Source organism: Leucoraja erinacea, chromosome 19, assembly GCF_028641065.1.
Source record: "Leucoraja erinacea ecotype New England chromosome 19, Leri_hhj_1, whole genome shotgun sequence".
Classification (NCBI taxonomy): domain Eukaryota; kingdom Metazoa; phylum Chordata; class Chondrichthyes; order Rajiformes; family Rajidae; genus Leucoraja; species Leucoraja erinaceus.
The window spans coordinates 37,693,388-37,710,997 of record NC_073395.1 but is presented as its reverse complement, the minus strand read 5'-3'; the positions used below and the strand labels follow the sequence as shown (position 1 = coordinate 37,710,997).

At 39.3% G+C, this 17,610-nt stretch overlaps 1 protein-coding gene across 1 annotated transcript in view; it reads right to left on the bottom strand.

Moving 5' to 3' along the window:
- Window positions 1–17,610, bottom strand: part of si:ch211-272n13.3 (ankyrin repeat domain-containing protein 26) — a 119,573-nt gene that overhangs the window by 11,772 nt on the left and 90,191 nt on the right. The window contains 8 exon segments of the mRNA XM_055650847.1: window positions 656–946; window positions 3,180–3,321; window positions 5,944–6,056; window positions 7,560–7,694; window positions 8,075–8,152; window positions 13,456–13,549; window positions 15,098–15,273; window positions 17,007–17,159. Coding sequence (XP_055506822.1) covers window positions 656–946; window positions 3,180–3,321; window positions 5,944–6,056; window positions 7,560–7,694; window positions 8,075–8,152; window positions 13,456–13,549; window positions 15,098–15,273; window positions 17,007–17,159 — 1,182 coding nt within the window.

The following is a 17,610-nucleotide window of genomic DNA, read 5'->3' as shown; positions in this document are numbered from 1 at the left end:
AAATTAAAGATAGAAATCGCTCCAAAGACACAAAATAAAAAAAATAAAAAAAACACAATGTGAAGATAGTCCCGGCCTCAATGACCTCCTCCGGCAGCTTGTTCCATACACCCACCACCCTTTGTGTGAAAAGGTGACCCCTCAGATTCCTATTAAATCTTTTCCTCTTCAACTTAAACCTATGTTCTTCTGGTCCTCGATTCACCTACTCTGGGCAAGAGACTGCATTTAACCGATCAATTCCTCGCATGATTTTATACACCCCCTCGTCCTCCGGTGCTCCAAGGAATAGAAACCCAACCTACTCAGCCTCTCCCTATAACTCAGACCCTCTAGTCTTTGCAACATCCTCGTTAAATCTTCTCTCTGACTCTTCCAGCTGGACAACATCTTTCCGGTAACATGGTGCCCAGAACTGAACACAATTCTCCAAATGCGGCCTCACCAATATCTTAAACAGCGGCAACATGACCTCCCAACATCTTTACTCAATACTCTGACTGAAGAAGGCCATTGTGCCAAACCTTGTTCTTTATAAGCTTGGCTAAATCTTTATAATTTCTTGTTACAATATCGGATTAACATCAGATATTAGACACCTTGTTCATTTTCCAGAAATTAGTTGTGCTCAAAATTAAATGTTATGCTTTCTTACCTGAAAGAATGCATTTACTTCTTCCAGTTTCTGCTTGATTTCGTTACGAGCTTGTTCCTCTGTTTTCCTCTTGTAGTTTTCCAAGCGACTGTAGTCTTTCCTTCTTGTTTCAATCTGATTTTTCAAAGACAATACTTCCTCCTCTAGTTGCTGTTTCCTTTTCTCCAATTGGTCATGATTTTTTTGTAGAACTCGCATTGCTATGACCTGTTCAGAAAGTTCTTGATTGGTTGATTCCAATCGCTTGCACTTTACAGATTCTACTTCCAATTGGTTGGATAATTCATGAATCTGACAGATAAAGAAATTGGAACATAAAGTCAAAAACAAATTTAGTATATTTCACAAACCTGATCAATTTACAGTTCTTATTATGTGCACGTAAATCACATTCTATTGCTTATTTGTATTACATTGATAAGAAATGTAAGTTGATGATATTTTAAATTTGATTGTATTTACTAAGTGTACATTTTTGAAAAGGAAAGGTGAACCTTTCAGGAGATAAAGAGCTATCTTAGAGAGCAGAGCCTAAATTTCTGGACATTCTCAACCACAAGGATAGTTATAATTCAGAGATCCAGAGTTCCGCAAGAATATCGACTTGATGGCAGAATGGAAAAAAGGCAGAAAGGACAACGCACAATTCAATTTTAAAAGAGTGCTGGTAATAATAACCATAATTTGAATGGGTGAGAAGATACTTTGGATGAACAGAAGGAGATAGGGTTTCAGTTCATTAAACATGTAAAACAAATCAAAAGCCTTGAAGTTATTGGAATACTGGGTATTATGGCAAGAGACTTACAATGTAAAAGTTGATAATAGAGTGCTGATGCCACAACTTGAATAATGTTTAGCTCCAAATTATAGAAATCATATGAAAGCAGAAGATAAATTGTAGTTTACATTAACCAGGTTATTACCTTGTATGGAAAAACTCCAAAACTAAACAGCATGGTTTTCTTCATGAAAACACAGAACATTGAAACGTGATTTTATGGTGATATTTAAATTTAAAATAAGAGGTAGTAGGTGAAAAAAGGTTTCACCAATTGGGGGAACAAAACACAAGAACACGAGTAGAAAATATATTATATAAAAGGTTGAGAGGTTAATGACTGAAAGAATAACAAGATGGATTTTTGGGAGGAATGGGAATAACTGAGTAATAGCCCTGTCCCACGGTACGAGTTCATTCCAAGAGCCGAGTTTTAAAAAAAACAAACTCGTGGTAGGCACAGAGAATGAATGTAGTGGGTACGTCGGGGCTCGGGTACGTTTCTTAGCGGCTCGTAACGCTAACGGTAGGTACTCGGGAAGACTCACTAATAGCAGTTAAGCACGGGAAGACTCGTGAAGATTTTTCAACGTTGAAAAATGTCCACGAGAGCCCCGAGTACCGACGAGTGGCTATTACCGTAAATCTCCAAGTTCGAATCAGGGCAAACTCGGGAGAGCTCTTGGAATGAACTCGTACCGTGGGACAGGGCTTTGAGGGATTAGAACTGCTGCTCCTGTGGAGAATTAACAGCACATATCAAATTAGTTGTAATATATATATATTGGTTCAATACATAGCTTCTTTGATTTTAATTCAAAAGGAGTCATATTTATTCCCAACTTAAGGGACTGTCCCACTGCGGTGACCTAATATGCGAGTTTAGACAAGTTTGCCCTCGACTCAAACTCGCAGCATGGTCGACACGTGGTCCTAGGAGGACCTATGAGGTCACTGGTACTCTCCTTCATGCTCGAGGGAAGTTCCCGAATTCTCGCGGCCTCAGTAAGGCAGCGGAAATTTTTTAAGCATGTTGAAAATTTTTCCGCAAGTAAAATTTGGTCGGCATGGTGTTTTTTAAACTCGTAATGCAGTGGAGTGGGGTCGCTATTGTCTTACAGGCAGTCGAGGGCAGCCGTCAGCAATCTCCTTCGCTGACCGGGCATTTTAATTGGCTCATTGGAGTTTTCAGGACCAAGGAAAACTGACCGATAAGTAAAATGCCCGCTAAACTTTAATATAAGTTGTCTGGCTTCTTAAAAGTGCCTCCACTCCTTCTCCCCCCCTCCCCCTTCTCTCCCCTTCCCTCCCCCCCCTTCGCTCTAAAGGATTTACCGTACACTTTGGCAGCCGTCACACACGCGTGTGTGTGTGCGCGCGCGCGGTCGGTTGATCCAGCTTGCTGTTTCAAAGCTGACGGTCGATCCAGCTCGCGGTTTTCCAGGCGAGTACCCTCGTGCTTGAAGGTCGAAGACACTCTTCTTAACTGGCGGATTAGGTCGCCACAGTGGGACAGCCCCTTTAATGTGGCAAGTAACTCTGCTTCCCATTGATGCATGATCGGAAATTTAGGCAATTATGGATGTGCAATAAATGCTGCTCCTCTCAGTGATGGAAATTGAATAAGCAAAGCAATGGTTGTGAAACTGTACTGCGATTCCCAAGTACAGTGATTTGTAGTAGTTATGTGATACATTTAATGCATAGTAAGAAACATGCACCAGGCATACAAATCGACCTCACCTTGCTCTTCTGCTCAGTAATAGTAGCCACTGTTTCAGAACCCCCTTGATCCAATTCTTGAATACTGTTGAACTGGGCAACAAACTGTCCAGTTTCATTGTCTTTCAACTTCTTTTTGATAGTCTTCAACAGTGTTCTCATTCTGTGTAATACATACGACAAGGTGTTGAAATCTAACTGTAATTGCAGGCCTAGACTGATTTGACATTTTGTAAACATTTTCTTCACAACTCTCCATGATTTTTCTTTTGTTAGCTGAGAAAATAATGTAGACAGTCTTCAAAGTAGAAATAACACGTGTGTGAGGAAGAAGGAATTAACTAGGAATGCATTTTCAAATTGGGTCACAGGAAGAGATGTAAAGGACAGTCACAAAGAGGTATAGAAGGAGGTAATTAGGGAACGCAAAGTGGCATTGGGGAAAGCTGTTAAGCAGATACCTTTTCCAAAAATGGCTATCAAATGAAAGTTTAATATAGGTTGCCAAGTTTAGCATGAAAAACTCCCTTCTATGATCTGGCCTGGCATCCAAAGGCCCGTGAAAACCATGAACATTTATTGTTGAGTAAGCATTTTTTTGAACTTCTGAAAACTCTTAAACAGCTTGGATATAACTGAAGAAGTCCAACTGTCTTTTAATGTGTGTTCAGGAAATGTTTTAGAAACTGAATTCTGCAAAGTCGTCCAAAACTTGTAGAGAAGTAGGTCCGAGGGCAGGTTTGTAGTCTGGTGTAGAAAGGGTGACATGTAGATTGATTTATTGGGTGATTTTTGTAATTTTTGCTAAAGTGAAGTTGGGTAGGTTCTGCTTCAAGTCTTGCCAGTGGTAAAGGACTGATTCAATGTATGTTAAGTCTGTGAAGTTGGTTCCTTGTAAGCAATTTCAGAGATTCCAATAGACGGGAACAATAAAGGAATAGATTTCAACCTTCAGACTCCCTTCACAATTGCATACAATGAGGATTTAAAGAGTGAAACCCATATTTATTGCTTTCAGCAATCTAATGTGTTTCACCTACACTTACTATAAAGATGAATAGATTAAAGATTAATCTTCCATATATCCAAGATTTACCTTGTTCCTTTTACTATATTTTTTGAACCCGTCTTCACATATGATACTGATGACATGTAGTACTCTTTTGATAATTTAATCATGTTGTCTACCTTTGCACAAGATCCCCTTTGGGTTTATAATGCACTGAACCTTCATTAATTAATATTAATTAATTTAATACTTAATACGTATGAAATTAAGTAAATAACCACTTAACTAGTTGGCTTTCGTTCGACCCTTCCTTTACTTTCCTTACAGATTTATACTCCTTTTCATAATATTTCTGTTTATTAAATTAATCTCTGTCTTGATTTCCTCATGTTTTTTTCTTTCCTTTGGCGATGACATTTGAGAATATTGTGTGGTGCTGAATATCTCGAGGCTCTGGATTTGAAAATGTGCACCCACAATTTCTGCTGGGGAATGCCAGTATTCATAGGACCAATAAGGGCCAAGGAGTTTCAGTGTCAAAGTGGGATAGGAGATTGCAACCTTCACGTGGTCCACCCTGTTTCGATGGATGCAATCAACCCGATGTGCACAAACAAATAGATCAAGTTGACCTACAATAGGCTGTGCACGCCGTATGCAAGAAGAAGTGTTAAAAGTGGTGTTGGCGAAACCTGAGGATGGAGGGTGGTGTTGGGTGCCATTTAGAAATGGAAAGTAGCTGGGATAAAGATTTCATGTGATTATAGGGGGTGGGCAGCAGGCATCAGATGAGTAATTGGGACTGTAGAGGCTGTGAATCCTGGGTTGGGCGAGAAGGCAGTTGGTCAGAGGTCAGAATGGAATGTATATCTTGAAGTCCTGGGCGTTTTCCACATATCAGATGTTGGGATAGCATGTTGGTTCCATGCGAGATCAGGCCTGGATACAAGGTTAGGTATGGGAGTCAGTTAAATGTTATTGTCTGCAATTAATGACCAACCCTGGAACTTCATGATTCTATTTTCCACACCAGAAATCACATACAAAATATCAGCTAAGCATACCGATCAGTGCAAACACTGGATGCACCTGGTTGAACTTCGGGTGCAATACAATAAATGTTGCAATGACTAACTTGAGGTTTATTGATCCATAATTGTTCCACTTCACTGTAAATAATATTGTGATGTGATCCAATATCTAGGCTCTTACGTTTTCCCTTCAGAACAGTGTATCACTTATACCTGATAGTTTCTACCCCAAATGCCTTCCATTGCTCTTGTGCTATTTTGCTCTGCAAACTATCTTTGTTTAATTAATTCATCTCTAATTAAGCTGTTTAACTAACTTCAATTGTGGTAATTGTTACCTGGATGTTAGCTGGATGGTCTTACAGTGTAGCATCTCCACTTCCCCAACTACATTTCTTATAAATTACCAATCCCAACACTGATCACTCCTCATTGAACTGGAACATTGGAGACTTAACATTGATTAAGAATGTTCCCTTGCCGAAGAGTAGGAAATGATTTTGCATTGAAAAAAAAATCATCCTTATTTTTGGGAAGCTTTAAGCAGTTGGTAATGTGGAAAGTAGGCATTCACATTGGAAATTAAGCTGAAGGACTCGAGTAGAGTTAAATTTGATAATTAAATTGGATTATTACGAGAAAGCATGGAAGTATGTTACAGGGATGAGTATAATACTGGAATTACATGCTATGTACAAATCTATTAATATGGTCGCGAGATATGGTACAAATTTTAATAACCTACCGGGATAATTCCTTTTGGAGTTCATTGTTTCTTGTCATTTCATGAGCCAGTCTAGTTTCAACTGCCTGCTTAACCTCTGCAAGTTTCTTAACCTTTTTCTTTTCACCGTCAACCTTTTTTTAAAGCAAAATATTTTTTAAGATAAAAAAAATTATACAAAGATGAACAGCCAATTAAGTAATAAAGATAAGTATATGAAAGACAAATACCGTAAATAAACTTGCACCCTATTGGTTTGGTCACAAATACTTATATGATTTATTGGTAATGTTTAATTTTTCAATTGGTTTTATTGCACAATAGTACCTGTGGTCAAGCCAAAAACGATTATGATGTTTGATATATTAACCTGAAAATTAATGAATAAGGTTACTAAAGATAATCTTGAACCCATTTAAAATCTGAATTTTCTGTTTGCTCCACTGGTGCTGCAGGACACGTGCTGGTGGAGTTAGAGATATTTATATTCGGGCTGGCTTTATTGATGTCCCCGGCTATGATAGGAAACAGGTCAAGGTATGCCGGCTGGCGTTTGTTGACCACAGCATGCAGCAACTCCAGTGCTAGATGATTGTTTGCCTGGGGTGGGTGGGATGTAGATCACGGGTCACGGAGGTGAATTCCCTCGGGAGGTAGAAGGGGCGGCACTTCAATGCCAGGTGTTCCAGGTGCAGAGAGCAAGAGTTGCACAGACTGCTACATCTGAGCGCCATGAAGAGTTTACACGAGGCAATGTTTAGCGTGAGTCGCCCTATAGCTTCAGCCACAATTTTTACATAATATCTTGACTTTTTAATCTATGGATTCTTTCAATCTTTCTACACATTTGTTAATGTGGATTGTTGTGCAAAATGTGTTCTCTAATGTAGGGGATTGAATTTTGAGCATTTAAATAACCAAAATTAGTTTACGATCAAACTGAATAATTTCATTTTTATTGTAAATCTAAAATAAAATAATGCTTTATCTTTCTCTAATTCCCTCTTTCTTTCCCTTATTTCCCATTTCCATTCCCTTATTTTACTCTTTGTACAAGATTTAGCATTAACACATCTTACTTATGCTCAGAAGTTAGGTCGGTAGGTTTTGATTTGGATGCTTGGACAGCAGCATATTGTTGCAAATGATATTGAAATCTGCAATTAGTATCTTTAAAACATCGAGCTGGTTGGTTGGGCATTGTTGGTATTTCAACCAGAACCATTTACTGCATTCATCAAAGTACACAGGAGCTGCAATGTGTGCAAAATGCACTAAAGCATTGAAAGATCATTTGACAGCATCTTGCAGACCTGTGATATTTACTGCTTACCAGGTCAGCAGCAGCATCTTACTCTCCAAGATGTACATTATTGTGACTAAGAAATTCAGCACTATCTCTTCATCACCACTTCATCACATCACAGTCATCCAACCATGGTGATAAATGTATTTCACCATTGTAGAGGCTCAAGGTATTAGCATATCACCACCTTCTGAAGGACAATTAAGATTGGCAGTAAATGCTGGCCATACCACCAATGTCCTCGTTCCATAAGTAATTATAAAAAGATATGAATTATACTACAAAAATATGTAAAAACATGCAACTGTCTGAATTTTTTTTGTTTTACTACCTGGTCTGATAGGTCATTCTTTTCTTTATCCAACTGAAAAAGTCGAAGTCCAAGCTTAGATCGAGATTTCAGTTCTTCTTCCCATAGTTGATGTGAATCTTTAGCATTTTGTGACAATATCATTTGCTTTTGTAGCTAAACAAAAATATAAAATTGGTTTAATAACCAAAATAAAATGTTATCCATATATAGCTCTATCTTCAGTTAATTACATGTAAATGATGATACATTGATTCCTTGCATTTAAATGGTCACTAATAGCAGTATGATATTGTGAAATCATTTGTACTAGAAAATTTAAATATATCATTAGACATTTTCTGTTAGTTGAAATTATTTTTATGGTGCACTCATTATGGTACAACTGTACAAATGCAAGATTTAACAAATGTTCCAGCTAACAAAATAGGTTAGATTGGTTTTTTTTCCAATAAAGTGAAAAATTGTACACGGCTGCTTTTTTTTTTGCAATAAGAGCACCACATTCATTCCGCTAAGTTATGGAAATATCAAACCTCTTGATTGAGTTGATCCTCCAAGTTAATCTTTACCGCTTGCAAACTTGTTATTAAGTCTTCTAGACGAGCACGTACCTGTGGGAATAACATAATATCAATTTTCTGCATGATAATAATCCCTGTGTGAGCAAAAACCATGCCTACATGATAAAAGGGTTCAAAGTAAGTTCTTAATATCATCCAATTTAATTAACGTATCAGGCTGATTGAATGACAACACAATTTGGAATTTTTGATTCAAAGATTAATATGACTATTGTAAATGAAGGTAATAGTTCATCTTAAGTAGAAATATACTATAGGTTTAAACCACAGGAGGAAGTGATTTGGTCCATTACATCTGGGTCGAAGATTTGTTTGAGGATTCCAAAACCATCACAACTTTCTTTGTCTTATGATCTTCTTGAACTATCTTATATTTATAGGATCAATTGTAAGTAAGTTTTTGAAGCCTCTGACATTTAATAGTTAAGCACCCTTCAAAGCAGTATTTAGAACATTGTAAGCATAGTAATATATAGGTCTGTATTCCACAAATGTAAAACCACAAATGTTTGAAGCACCAAACAAAAATAAAGATTTGATTTAGTTCTGTGATGCTGAAAAATGAAAATAATTTTCAATAATATGAGAACAAATGAATTAGATCACTAGGTATGACCTTGAATGCTTCACTAATGGTTGAAGCCCAAATTGTAAGTTTTGCATTAACAATAGTAGTTGATTTAATCATGCAGCATTCATGACCTATAACCATTTTCAAGAATAAATTACTAAAGAAGTCATAAACTGCTGAAAGGTTTCCAGCATTCATATGAAGTGAAAAAAATACAACAAATGGGTGGAAAGCCCACAGCATTCTACCTTTGGAAATGTGTGGGGGATAGAAATGTGTAAAATTGCACACCAATATTTCCTCTCATAATCTGTACTTCTTTCTTGACCAAATTCAAAGATGACCTTTTTAATCTTTTACATCCATCCAAGATCAACATATACTGTATCTGCAATGCCATGAAGAGACGTTCCTAGTCACCTTCATATTTCAGTATTGGAGATCTGGCTTTTATATCTAAACGACAGAGTTTCGCATTAATCACAAATCTTGCCAGGAGCGGCAGAGGTTCACCTGCACCTCCTCCAACCTCATCTATTGCATCCGCTGCTCTAGATGTCAGCTGCTCTACATCGGTGAACCCAAGTGTAGGCTTGGCGATCGCTTTGCCGAACACCTCCACTCGGTTTGCAATAACCAACCTGATCTCCCGGTGGCTCAGCACTTCTACTCCCCCTCCCATTCCGAATCCAACCTTTCTATCCTGGGCCTCTTCCATGGCCAGAGTGAGGATCACCGTAAATTGGAGGAGCAACACCTCATATTTCGCTTGGGCAGTTTGCACCCCGGTGGTATGAACATTGCTTTCTCAAATTTTAGGTAGTCCTTACTTTCTCCCCCCCCCCTCACATCAGTCTGAAGAAGGGTTTCGGCCCAAAACGGATAGACTCTTTTGGATTTGACATGTATTACCAGTTCAATTGTATAGATTTTTATATTATTAAAATGTTGTTTTTGTCATGTTATCATTCATTCAGAAAAATTATCACAATTTATTTCCAAAAGTGCCCATGCAATGTAATTATCTGCTTACTTTGCTGCTATTAATATGCTGGAAGACTTTTGACTTTGTGATTAAGTTGGTTTCATCTAATTTTTAACCATGGTATTGATTTTTTTAATTAGAAACATTTTACTACTGTACCTTCTCAACTATATACATTTTTTCAAACATTAGTAAACCTACAATTAATCATATAGCAGCTAAGATGTACTCCTAATCATATCTGCATTTGCTCTCATATTCAATTCATCTTAATCATCTATAAAGAGTAACCGTTATAAATATGTAATTAGTTATTGTTCGGCAACATACCGTTTAATTTAGTATGGTTTAGTTTAGTTTAGAGATACTGCGTGGAAATAGGCCCTTCGGCCCACCGAGTCCACGCCAAAGAGTGATCCCTGCACACTATCACTATCCTGCACACACTAGGGATAATTTACAATTTTACCAATCCAATTAGCCTATAGACCTGTACGTCTTTGGAGTGTGTGAGGAAACCGGAGCACCCGGAGAAAACCCACGCAGATCACGGAGAGAACGTGCAAACTTCACATGAGTTTTAGCACATTTAGCACATGAGCACATTTAGTTTCGTGAGTGAAACAATTTGATGGAAGCGTCCCTTTTTTCCAAAAATGTGCTTGGATTTCCTCCAAAGGACAGCAGATTCAATACATTTACTAATCATTATAAACAGTGCAACATTACCATCTACTGAGGATAAAACAGTACTGCAAGAATGGGACATTATTTGGCAAGGATAAAGTGAGGGTAACTTACATTTAATAAGGTGTTGGGGTAGTGTGGGGTTGTCATTTTATAGACTTGGCTATCTAGTATCTTTTTTTTTATATTTTGATTGCCAACACAGCAATCGATAGTAGATGGAAGTACAAGCTGCATCTCTAACAGCCAAGTTGAGACCTGCCTTTTCAGATTTGAATTAAATTGGAATTATGAGATCAACAATCCTAAAACTGCAAATCTTTTACATGAAGTACACAGTCATTTGATTTACATATCCAATGATAACTGAATATCATTATGAAACATGGCTTATCTTTAAAAATGAGGAGTGTGGAAATCTGCAGTTTTCAGGAGGAATAAAAAGTTGCCAAGAGAAATATGAGATGCTGTTCCTTCGCTCGTCCTACTGAACCGACCTGATCTCCCGGTTGCTAAATACTTTAATTCTCCTTCCAATTCGCACACTGACCTTTCTGTCCTAGGTCTCCTCCATTGTCAGAGTGAGGCTAAGCACAAATTGGAGGAACTGTATCTCATATTTTTTGTATCTCATAAATAGCCTCGCACCAACTTCTCATTTTCACCCAACACAGCTGAGCCAAGCAACAGTGAACAGCTATGTCCAGCAGATCTATATCAATGTTTCGAAAGTGAGACTAGCTGACTGGCTGCCCTTCCCTTGAACTCCGGAGATTTCCGTCTCAAAACATCACCTATCCTTGTCCTCTTGAGATGCAGCCTGACCTGCTGAGTTACTCCAGAACTTTGTCTTTTTTTATAAACCAGCATCTGCAGTTCCTTGTGTCTACCTGATATTGAAATCAGTGGTGCTTCCTATAGGAACTGCCTGAGGACTAATCTCAAACAAGAAATTCTTCAACCATTCACTAATTTCTCAGTATTCTTCTTATGATATCTAACTTCATAGTACTTTTGCCTGTGAAGGGTCAACACATGGCTAAAAGATATCTTTATAATAGACTAGACTATGTAGGACCCATGTTCACACGGGAGGGCTGGTCCCCCGACGCTGTATTCCACCTTACACCAATTCCAATATTGGGGGGTGGGGGGGTATGGGTGTTGTTGGCTGCAGTGACTACTGGTCTCTAGAGGGCTAGTATGGACATTGTGGGCCAAAGGGATTCTTGGGGTGGCACCTCAGTCCCTCAAGCCTGATGTGCTGGCAGCTCACTCACGGCTAGTGGGCTGCCAGTTGACTCACAGCTATTCCTAGAAATTCCATTTCAAGCAGGGTGCAAGGCCACCAAATTCAAGTGCAGTTTCTTACCTCTTCAAGCAGGATGCAAGGCTACCAAATTCAAATGCAGTTTCATACCATTTCATGCAGGGTGCAACAACACCACATTCAAATGCAGTTTCATACCATTTTGTGCAAGGCCACCACATTCAAATGCAGTTTCATACTATTTCAAGCAGGGTGAAACCACCATAAAACCACACAGTAGACATTTGGTGTGTTCAGTTGATTCACAGCTCAGACAGAGTCATGACCTTTCCCTCCCCCATCAGGCAGAGACTGAGCCACACCCACACTTCCGGTTTTATAATCCCTCCTCCTCCCACCGGAAAAGGTGTGGCATTCATGGTGTGATTGACAGGAGAGAGATTCTCAACATTTTTTAAACACTAATAACACTTTTGTTTTTCATTGATGGGAAGAATCCTCTGCACCTGATGAGAGGAGGGGAACTGAGTAAGATGGCCAAAAATCACAGCCGTAAGTGGTAGCGTTTTCTCTAAAATCAATATAGTGCAAACAGGAAGTTGTCAAGTTTAGACAAACAACCATTTGCAGGCAGTGCCTTTTCACTTCAACCCAACCCCTCCAAACAACCATTTGCAGGCAGTGCCTTTTCACTTCAACCCAAACCCCCCTAACAACCATTTGCAGGCAGTGCCTTTTTACTTCAAACCAACCATATTTTCATTTTCAAACAGGGCTGCCAACATTAGGTGAGAGTTGAGAGTGAGAAATTGCGAGGGAGTGTAGCAACCGAGGGAGGATGTGGGAGGGAGTGGTCCCCCTCCCATAGTAGGCTCCGGAGGCGGCACCAACCCGGTCCGCTCCTGGCTCCGGGCCGGGGTTAAAAGCAGGAGAGAGGGAGGGAGGGAGCGAGGTTGCCGCGGCAGCCGGAAACACAGCGCTCGCAGACGGCGCACAAAGGCGCTGGCACCCGCTGCCCGGGACCGACGCGCTTCCCCAATCCGTGCAGATCGCTGTCATGTGGCGCAATGAGACACACTGTGCAGCAAAGATCCTATAGCTCCGCTGTGCAGAGACTGAAGACAGCGTGAGAATTCTGTCTTCAGCGTGAGAATTGGTTGAAATGCGTGAGTGTCACGCTCAAAGCGTGAGAGTTGGCAGCCCTGTTTTCAAACCACATTAAGGGCACTCACGGTTGAGTAGACGTGTTCAGTGTTATTCAGAGCTTGGAGAGATGGCTTCCTCCATCTTGCAGAGACTGAGGCACAGCACTTCCTGGTTTTATAGTTCCCCCCCCTCCCTCCAGCAGGGGCAGCAGAGAGAATGGCAACTTTTTAAAAAAACATTAATACATCTCTGATTTTTAATCGATGGGAAAAATCCTCTGGTCCCGGAAGGCGGGTCTGAGCGAGATGGCCAGAAATGACGGCTGTAGGTGGCGGCGTTCCCTCGGAAATCGCAGCACAGTGGGACAAAAGCGGTCAAGATCAGACTTTTAGTAATATAGATAGATAGGAATGGGTGCATATGACATTTAAACTCATAGAGACATATAAATAGCCTACAAAATTCAGCCTTCTATAACAAACTCTTCAGAAATAGTTTGAAATTAGTATGAGAAAGTTTAAATATTTTCATATTCAATAACTCTAATTATCCAAATACTTTCCTTGCAACATTAATGCAACAGAGCAGTTCAAATAATCCACAAGAACCAGCAAACATGTACTCGCAGAAAATCATTCTGAGAAAAGACATCCAATATGTACATTTATACTTACTGACTCGGTCTCTTGAAGTTCCTTCTCCATCAACTCAAATTTATTTGTCTGCTGTTTTGCAAAGGCATCTAATTTTGCATTCTCTATCTCTAATCTGAAACAGTAAGAAGGAATGATATAAACTCACTTTTTTTTATGTTCTCAATTTTTTCAGGATAATATCATTCATATCAAGAGAGAACTAACTAACTGGATAGTTATGTCTCTATTGTGATATTAACGCAAGAAAATATTTCAAACAATTCACGAGCCAACTCAAATTCAGACAAGTGTGAGATGTTGCATTTTGTGATGCTATCAGAGCGGGACCTTCCAGGTGAATGGGAGCCCTGGGGAATGTGGTAGAGTAGAGGGACTTAGGAATACAAGCACATAGTTCCCTGAAATTAGTGTCATAGTAGATAAGGTGGTGAAGAAGGCTTTTGGCACAATGTCCTTCATCAGTCACAGAACTGAATACAGAAGCTGGGAGTTACTCCAGCTTTTTGTGCCTATCTTCGGTTTAAACCAGCATCTGCAGTTCCTTCTTAAACTGAAGTTGGGATGTTATATTATAGTTGTACAGGACGTTGATGAGGCCACACTTAGAATGTTGTGTTCGGTGTTGGTTACCCTGTCATAGGAAATATGCCTTTAAGCTGGAAGTTTAAGCCTCAGAGCTAGAGAACATAGGTTTAAGGTAACAGGAGACTAGAAACCCAACGGGCAACTTTTTCCACACAGAGGGTGGTGAATATATGGAACGAGCTGCATGAAGAAGTAGGTACAATAATATTTAAACAACATTTGGGAAAGTACGGATAAGAAAAGTTCAGAGGGATATGGACCAAAAGTGGGCAAATGGGACTAACTTTGATGGGGTAACTTGGCTGTCATAGATGCATTGTGCTAGAGTTCTTGTTTCTGTCATATCAAACTCTATGACTCAAATTGATATATATTCATTCACCATTAAAAAATGCATAGAAGTAGCACCATGTAAAGTTCATGTTTAAGAAAATGGATTTTGCTGAATATTATTCTTAAATTTGGGAGCTAATTAAAAAAAAATTGGCTCATCAATAAATGATCCCCATTCCCAGATAACATCCCCAGATTAAAACAATGTACATTTCTACAACTTATGTCCATATGCAAGATGGACACAAGTTGAAGATACATTTTCATAACGGCACTTCAAAGGTACTTTTTGAAAATGTTTAATTTACCAGGAAATCAATCCACCTGTGTTCACTGGGCACTGGTTAAAATACTTATTTTACGATTCAAAATATTCACTGATTACACTTATTAAATATATCAAGGAATAAAAATTATTGCAAAGTACATCTTTTAAAACTATGCTTTAAAGTACTGCCCTAATTTTAATGATTGACCGATGATTTTGCATGAGTCACATTCTGAAAACGACTGCAGACTTGAACCAGAGGACCTATTGTGCACAACTTGAAACTCTTGGCCAAGCACTGTTTATCAGATTGAACAGTGTAGTCATACGCAGCAGACCTTTACTTATTTTTTTCCACTCATTTTATTGACAAAGTTCCAATTGTTAATAACTACCTTTGAACTGGTCACAAAACTACCATTCATTATTTGTTTTACTAATTTTAATTACAAAGTTCTAACTGCTATTAATTACCGTTGAATATGTTCTTCGAGTTGCTTTGTAGCCTCCGTCCTTTGTGAAGAGGCCAAAACAGCTTCTTGAATTTTCCAAGAATTTGCAATCAGATTGCGTTCTTTATCATCCAGAGCATTCTCCAATTGGTGGATATTCCTCTCTAACTGCATGTTTTTGTCTTGAGTCTCCTGTAACTGTGAGGCAGAGATGTATTATTTAATGAAATAATCCAAAATACGTTTTTTTTTAAACAAAGAAAAAAATGTTCAAAATACGTATTGAAGTGAAAGCCATCACACAATACAATACAATACAATATTTATTACATGTCATTTGAACCTCAGTGATGCTCAAACGAAACTCTGTTTCCACAGCCATACAAACAAAGACAATTTCCTACAGACATACACACAATTCAATTTACAGAAACATCCATCACAGTGAACCTACTGTGATGGAAGGCAAAGTCTTTTCTCTCCCCTGTTCTCCATATCTCTCCCGATGTCGAAGCCCCAGGCGGGCGATGATAAGTCCCACGGCCATTTTAGGCCGCGCCGGGCGATGTACAGCCCCACTCCCGGTCTAAATGTCACAAAGTTGGAGCCCCCAGCGGGCGCTGGAATGTCCCATGGCCATTAAGCTGCGCCGGGCGATGTACGGCCCCGGTTGTTCCAACCCTGCGATACGGGCTGGAGAAGTTGTGTTGCGGGAGCTCCGGAAAGCGGTCTCTCCACCCGGACCCGCGAGCTCCCGATATCCCGACAGTCCACAGAAGTTGCATTGCTGGAGCCTCCAAGCTACGTGGTCGGGCCGCAGCAGCGAGCCACCACCACTCCCCACGCTCCGATGCCGGCCAGCCCCACGATGGTAAGTCCGCAGCTCCACAGGCTCCGTGACTGGAGCCCCCAGATCGTTCAGGCTAGAGGCCGCTCCACGGTGCTAGGCCCCAACGACAACGGAGACCCGACAGGGAAAAGGTCGGGTCTCCCATACAAGGAAGAGATTTTTAAAATGTTTCCCCCTTCCCTCCCCGCCCCCCCACATATACACAGTTTAAAACACGATTAAAAAACACAAACAACTACATTTAACTAGACAAAAAAATAAAAAAAAGACAGACAGGCTGTAGAGGCCGCTGCAACACAGAGTCGTGCCGCCACTATTTTACAACCAGACAGGTAGCGAAGACCTACTGGATTCCACACAGAAAATGCTGCAACCATGTTTTGTACCAAATTTTTGGATTATATATCAATTGCAGAGTCAAGTTCAGTATCTGAGTTAACTGCTAAAAGCAGGGTATGAAACATTGTCTCGATAAGAATTTACAAGTGGCATTGTTCCAGGAAAACATATTATTTTATTGTTAAAGTTAATCTTTCATCAGAGGCAAAGCATCCTTTATACTTCCTCATATTATTCTCATCAGTAATTGTCAATTTAAAAAGATCACTAAAATGCACCATGACCACATGCAAATAATTTCAGAGGAATGCGTCACACTATGGTATAATATTGAATTTATTGGACTGTTTATATCTCTGCAGAAAAGATGAACAAGTTGAAAATGGATCGCATTTCTCTAAATAGACTTTGAATTTAAGATTATCAAGAAATCACATGGGGAGTTGAAAACAAAAGCCTTATTTATCATACAGATTAACTGAAGGAAATATAGGAATACAGTTCGACAGAAGTAAAATTAGGTGTGGAAGCATGCGAGAAATCTTGTGTTACGCAAATATAATGAATGGCACGGCCTAACATAACATATTATGGTATTCAGTGTAATGATAAGAATGCGTTACAAATGATCCCACATTGTTAGGTATTTTCATTTTTACTGTTTTAATGAGCAACTCAGTCCATTATAGAAATAATATTTTACATTTAAAATATAGCACGGATTCATAAGGTCCATATTTACCTTAACTTTCAATTTCTCCAACTGCTTCTGTAAATGTAATGTTTCATCCTCCATTTCATTGCGGGAGCGTGTGATCACCTCCAAAGAGGCCTCTGACATTGAAAGTTTTTTCAGTGAATCAGCAAGCTCCTGTTGAAGCTGCCTCAATGTAGCCTAAAGGGGAACATTACCAAATATTATAATTATTAATTATATTTCACCATTAATAATGGGAACTATTTCAAAATGCTTCACAGAGATTGAATCAGATAAAAGCAGAAATTATATTTTGATAAAGAAGATATTAGGAGAGATGTTCAAAAGTTTAGTTAAAGTCTGAGTGTTTGACCGGGAATGAAGTGGAGATTAAACCATATAACCATATAACAATTACAGCACGGAAACAGGCCATCTCGGCCCTACAAGTCCATGCCGAACAATTTTTTTTTTCCCCTTAGTCCACCTGCCTGCACTCATACCATAACCCTCCATTCCCTTCTCATCCATATGCCTATCCAATTTATTTTTAAATGATACCAATGAACCTGCCTCCACCACTTCCACTGGGAGCTCATTCCACACCGCCACCACTCTCTGCGTAAAGAAGTCCCCCTCATATTACCCC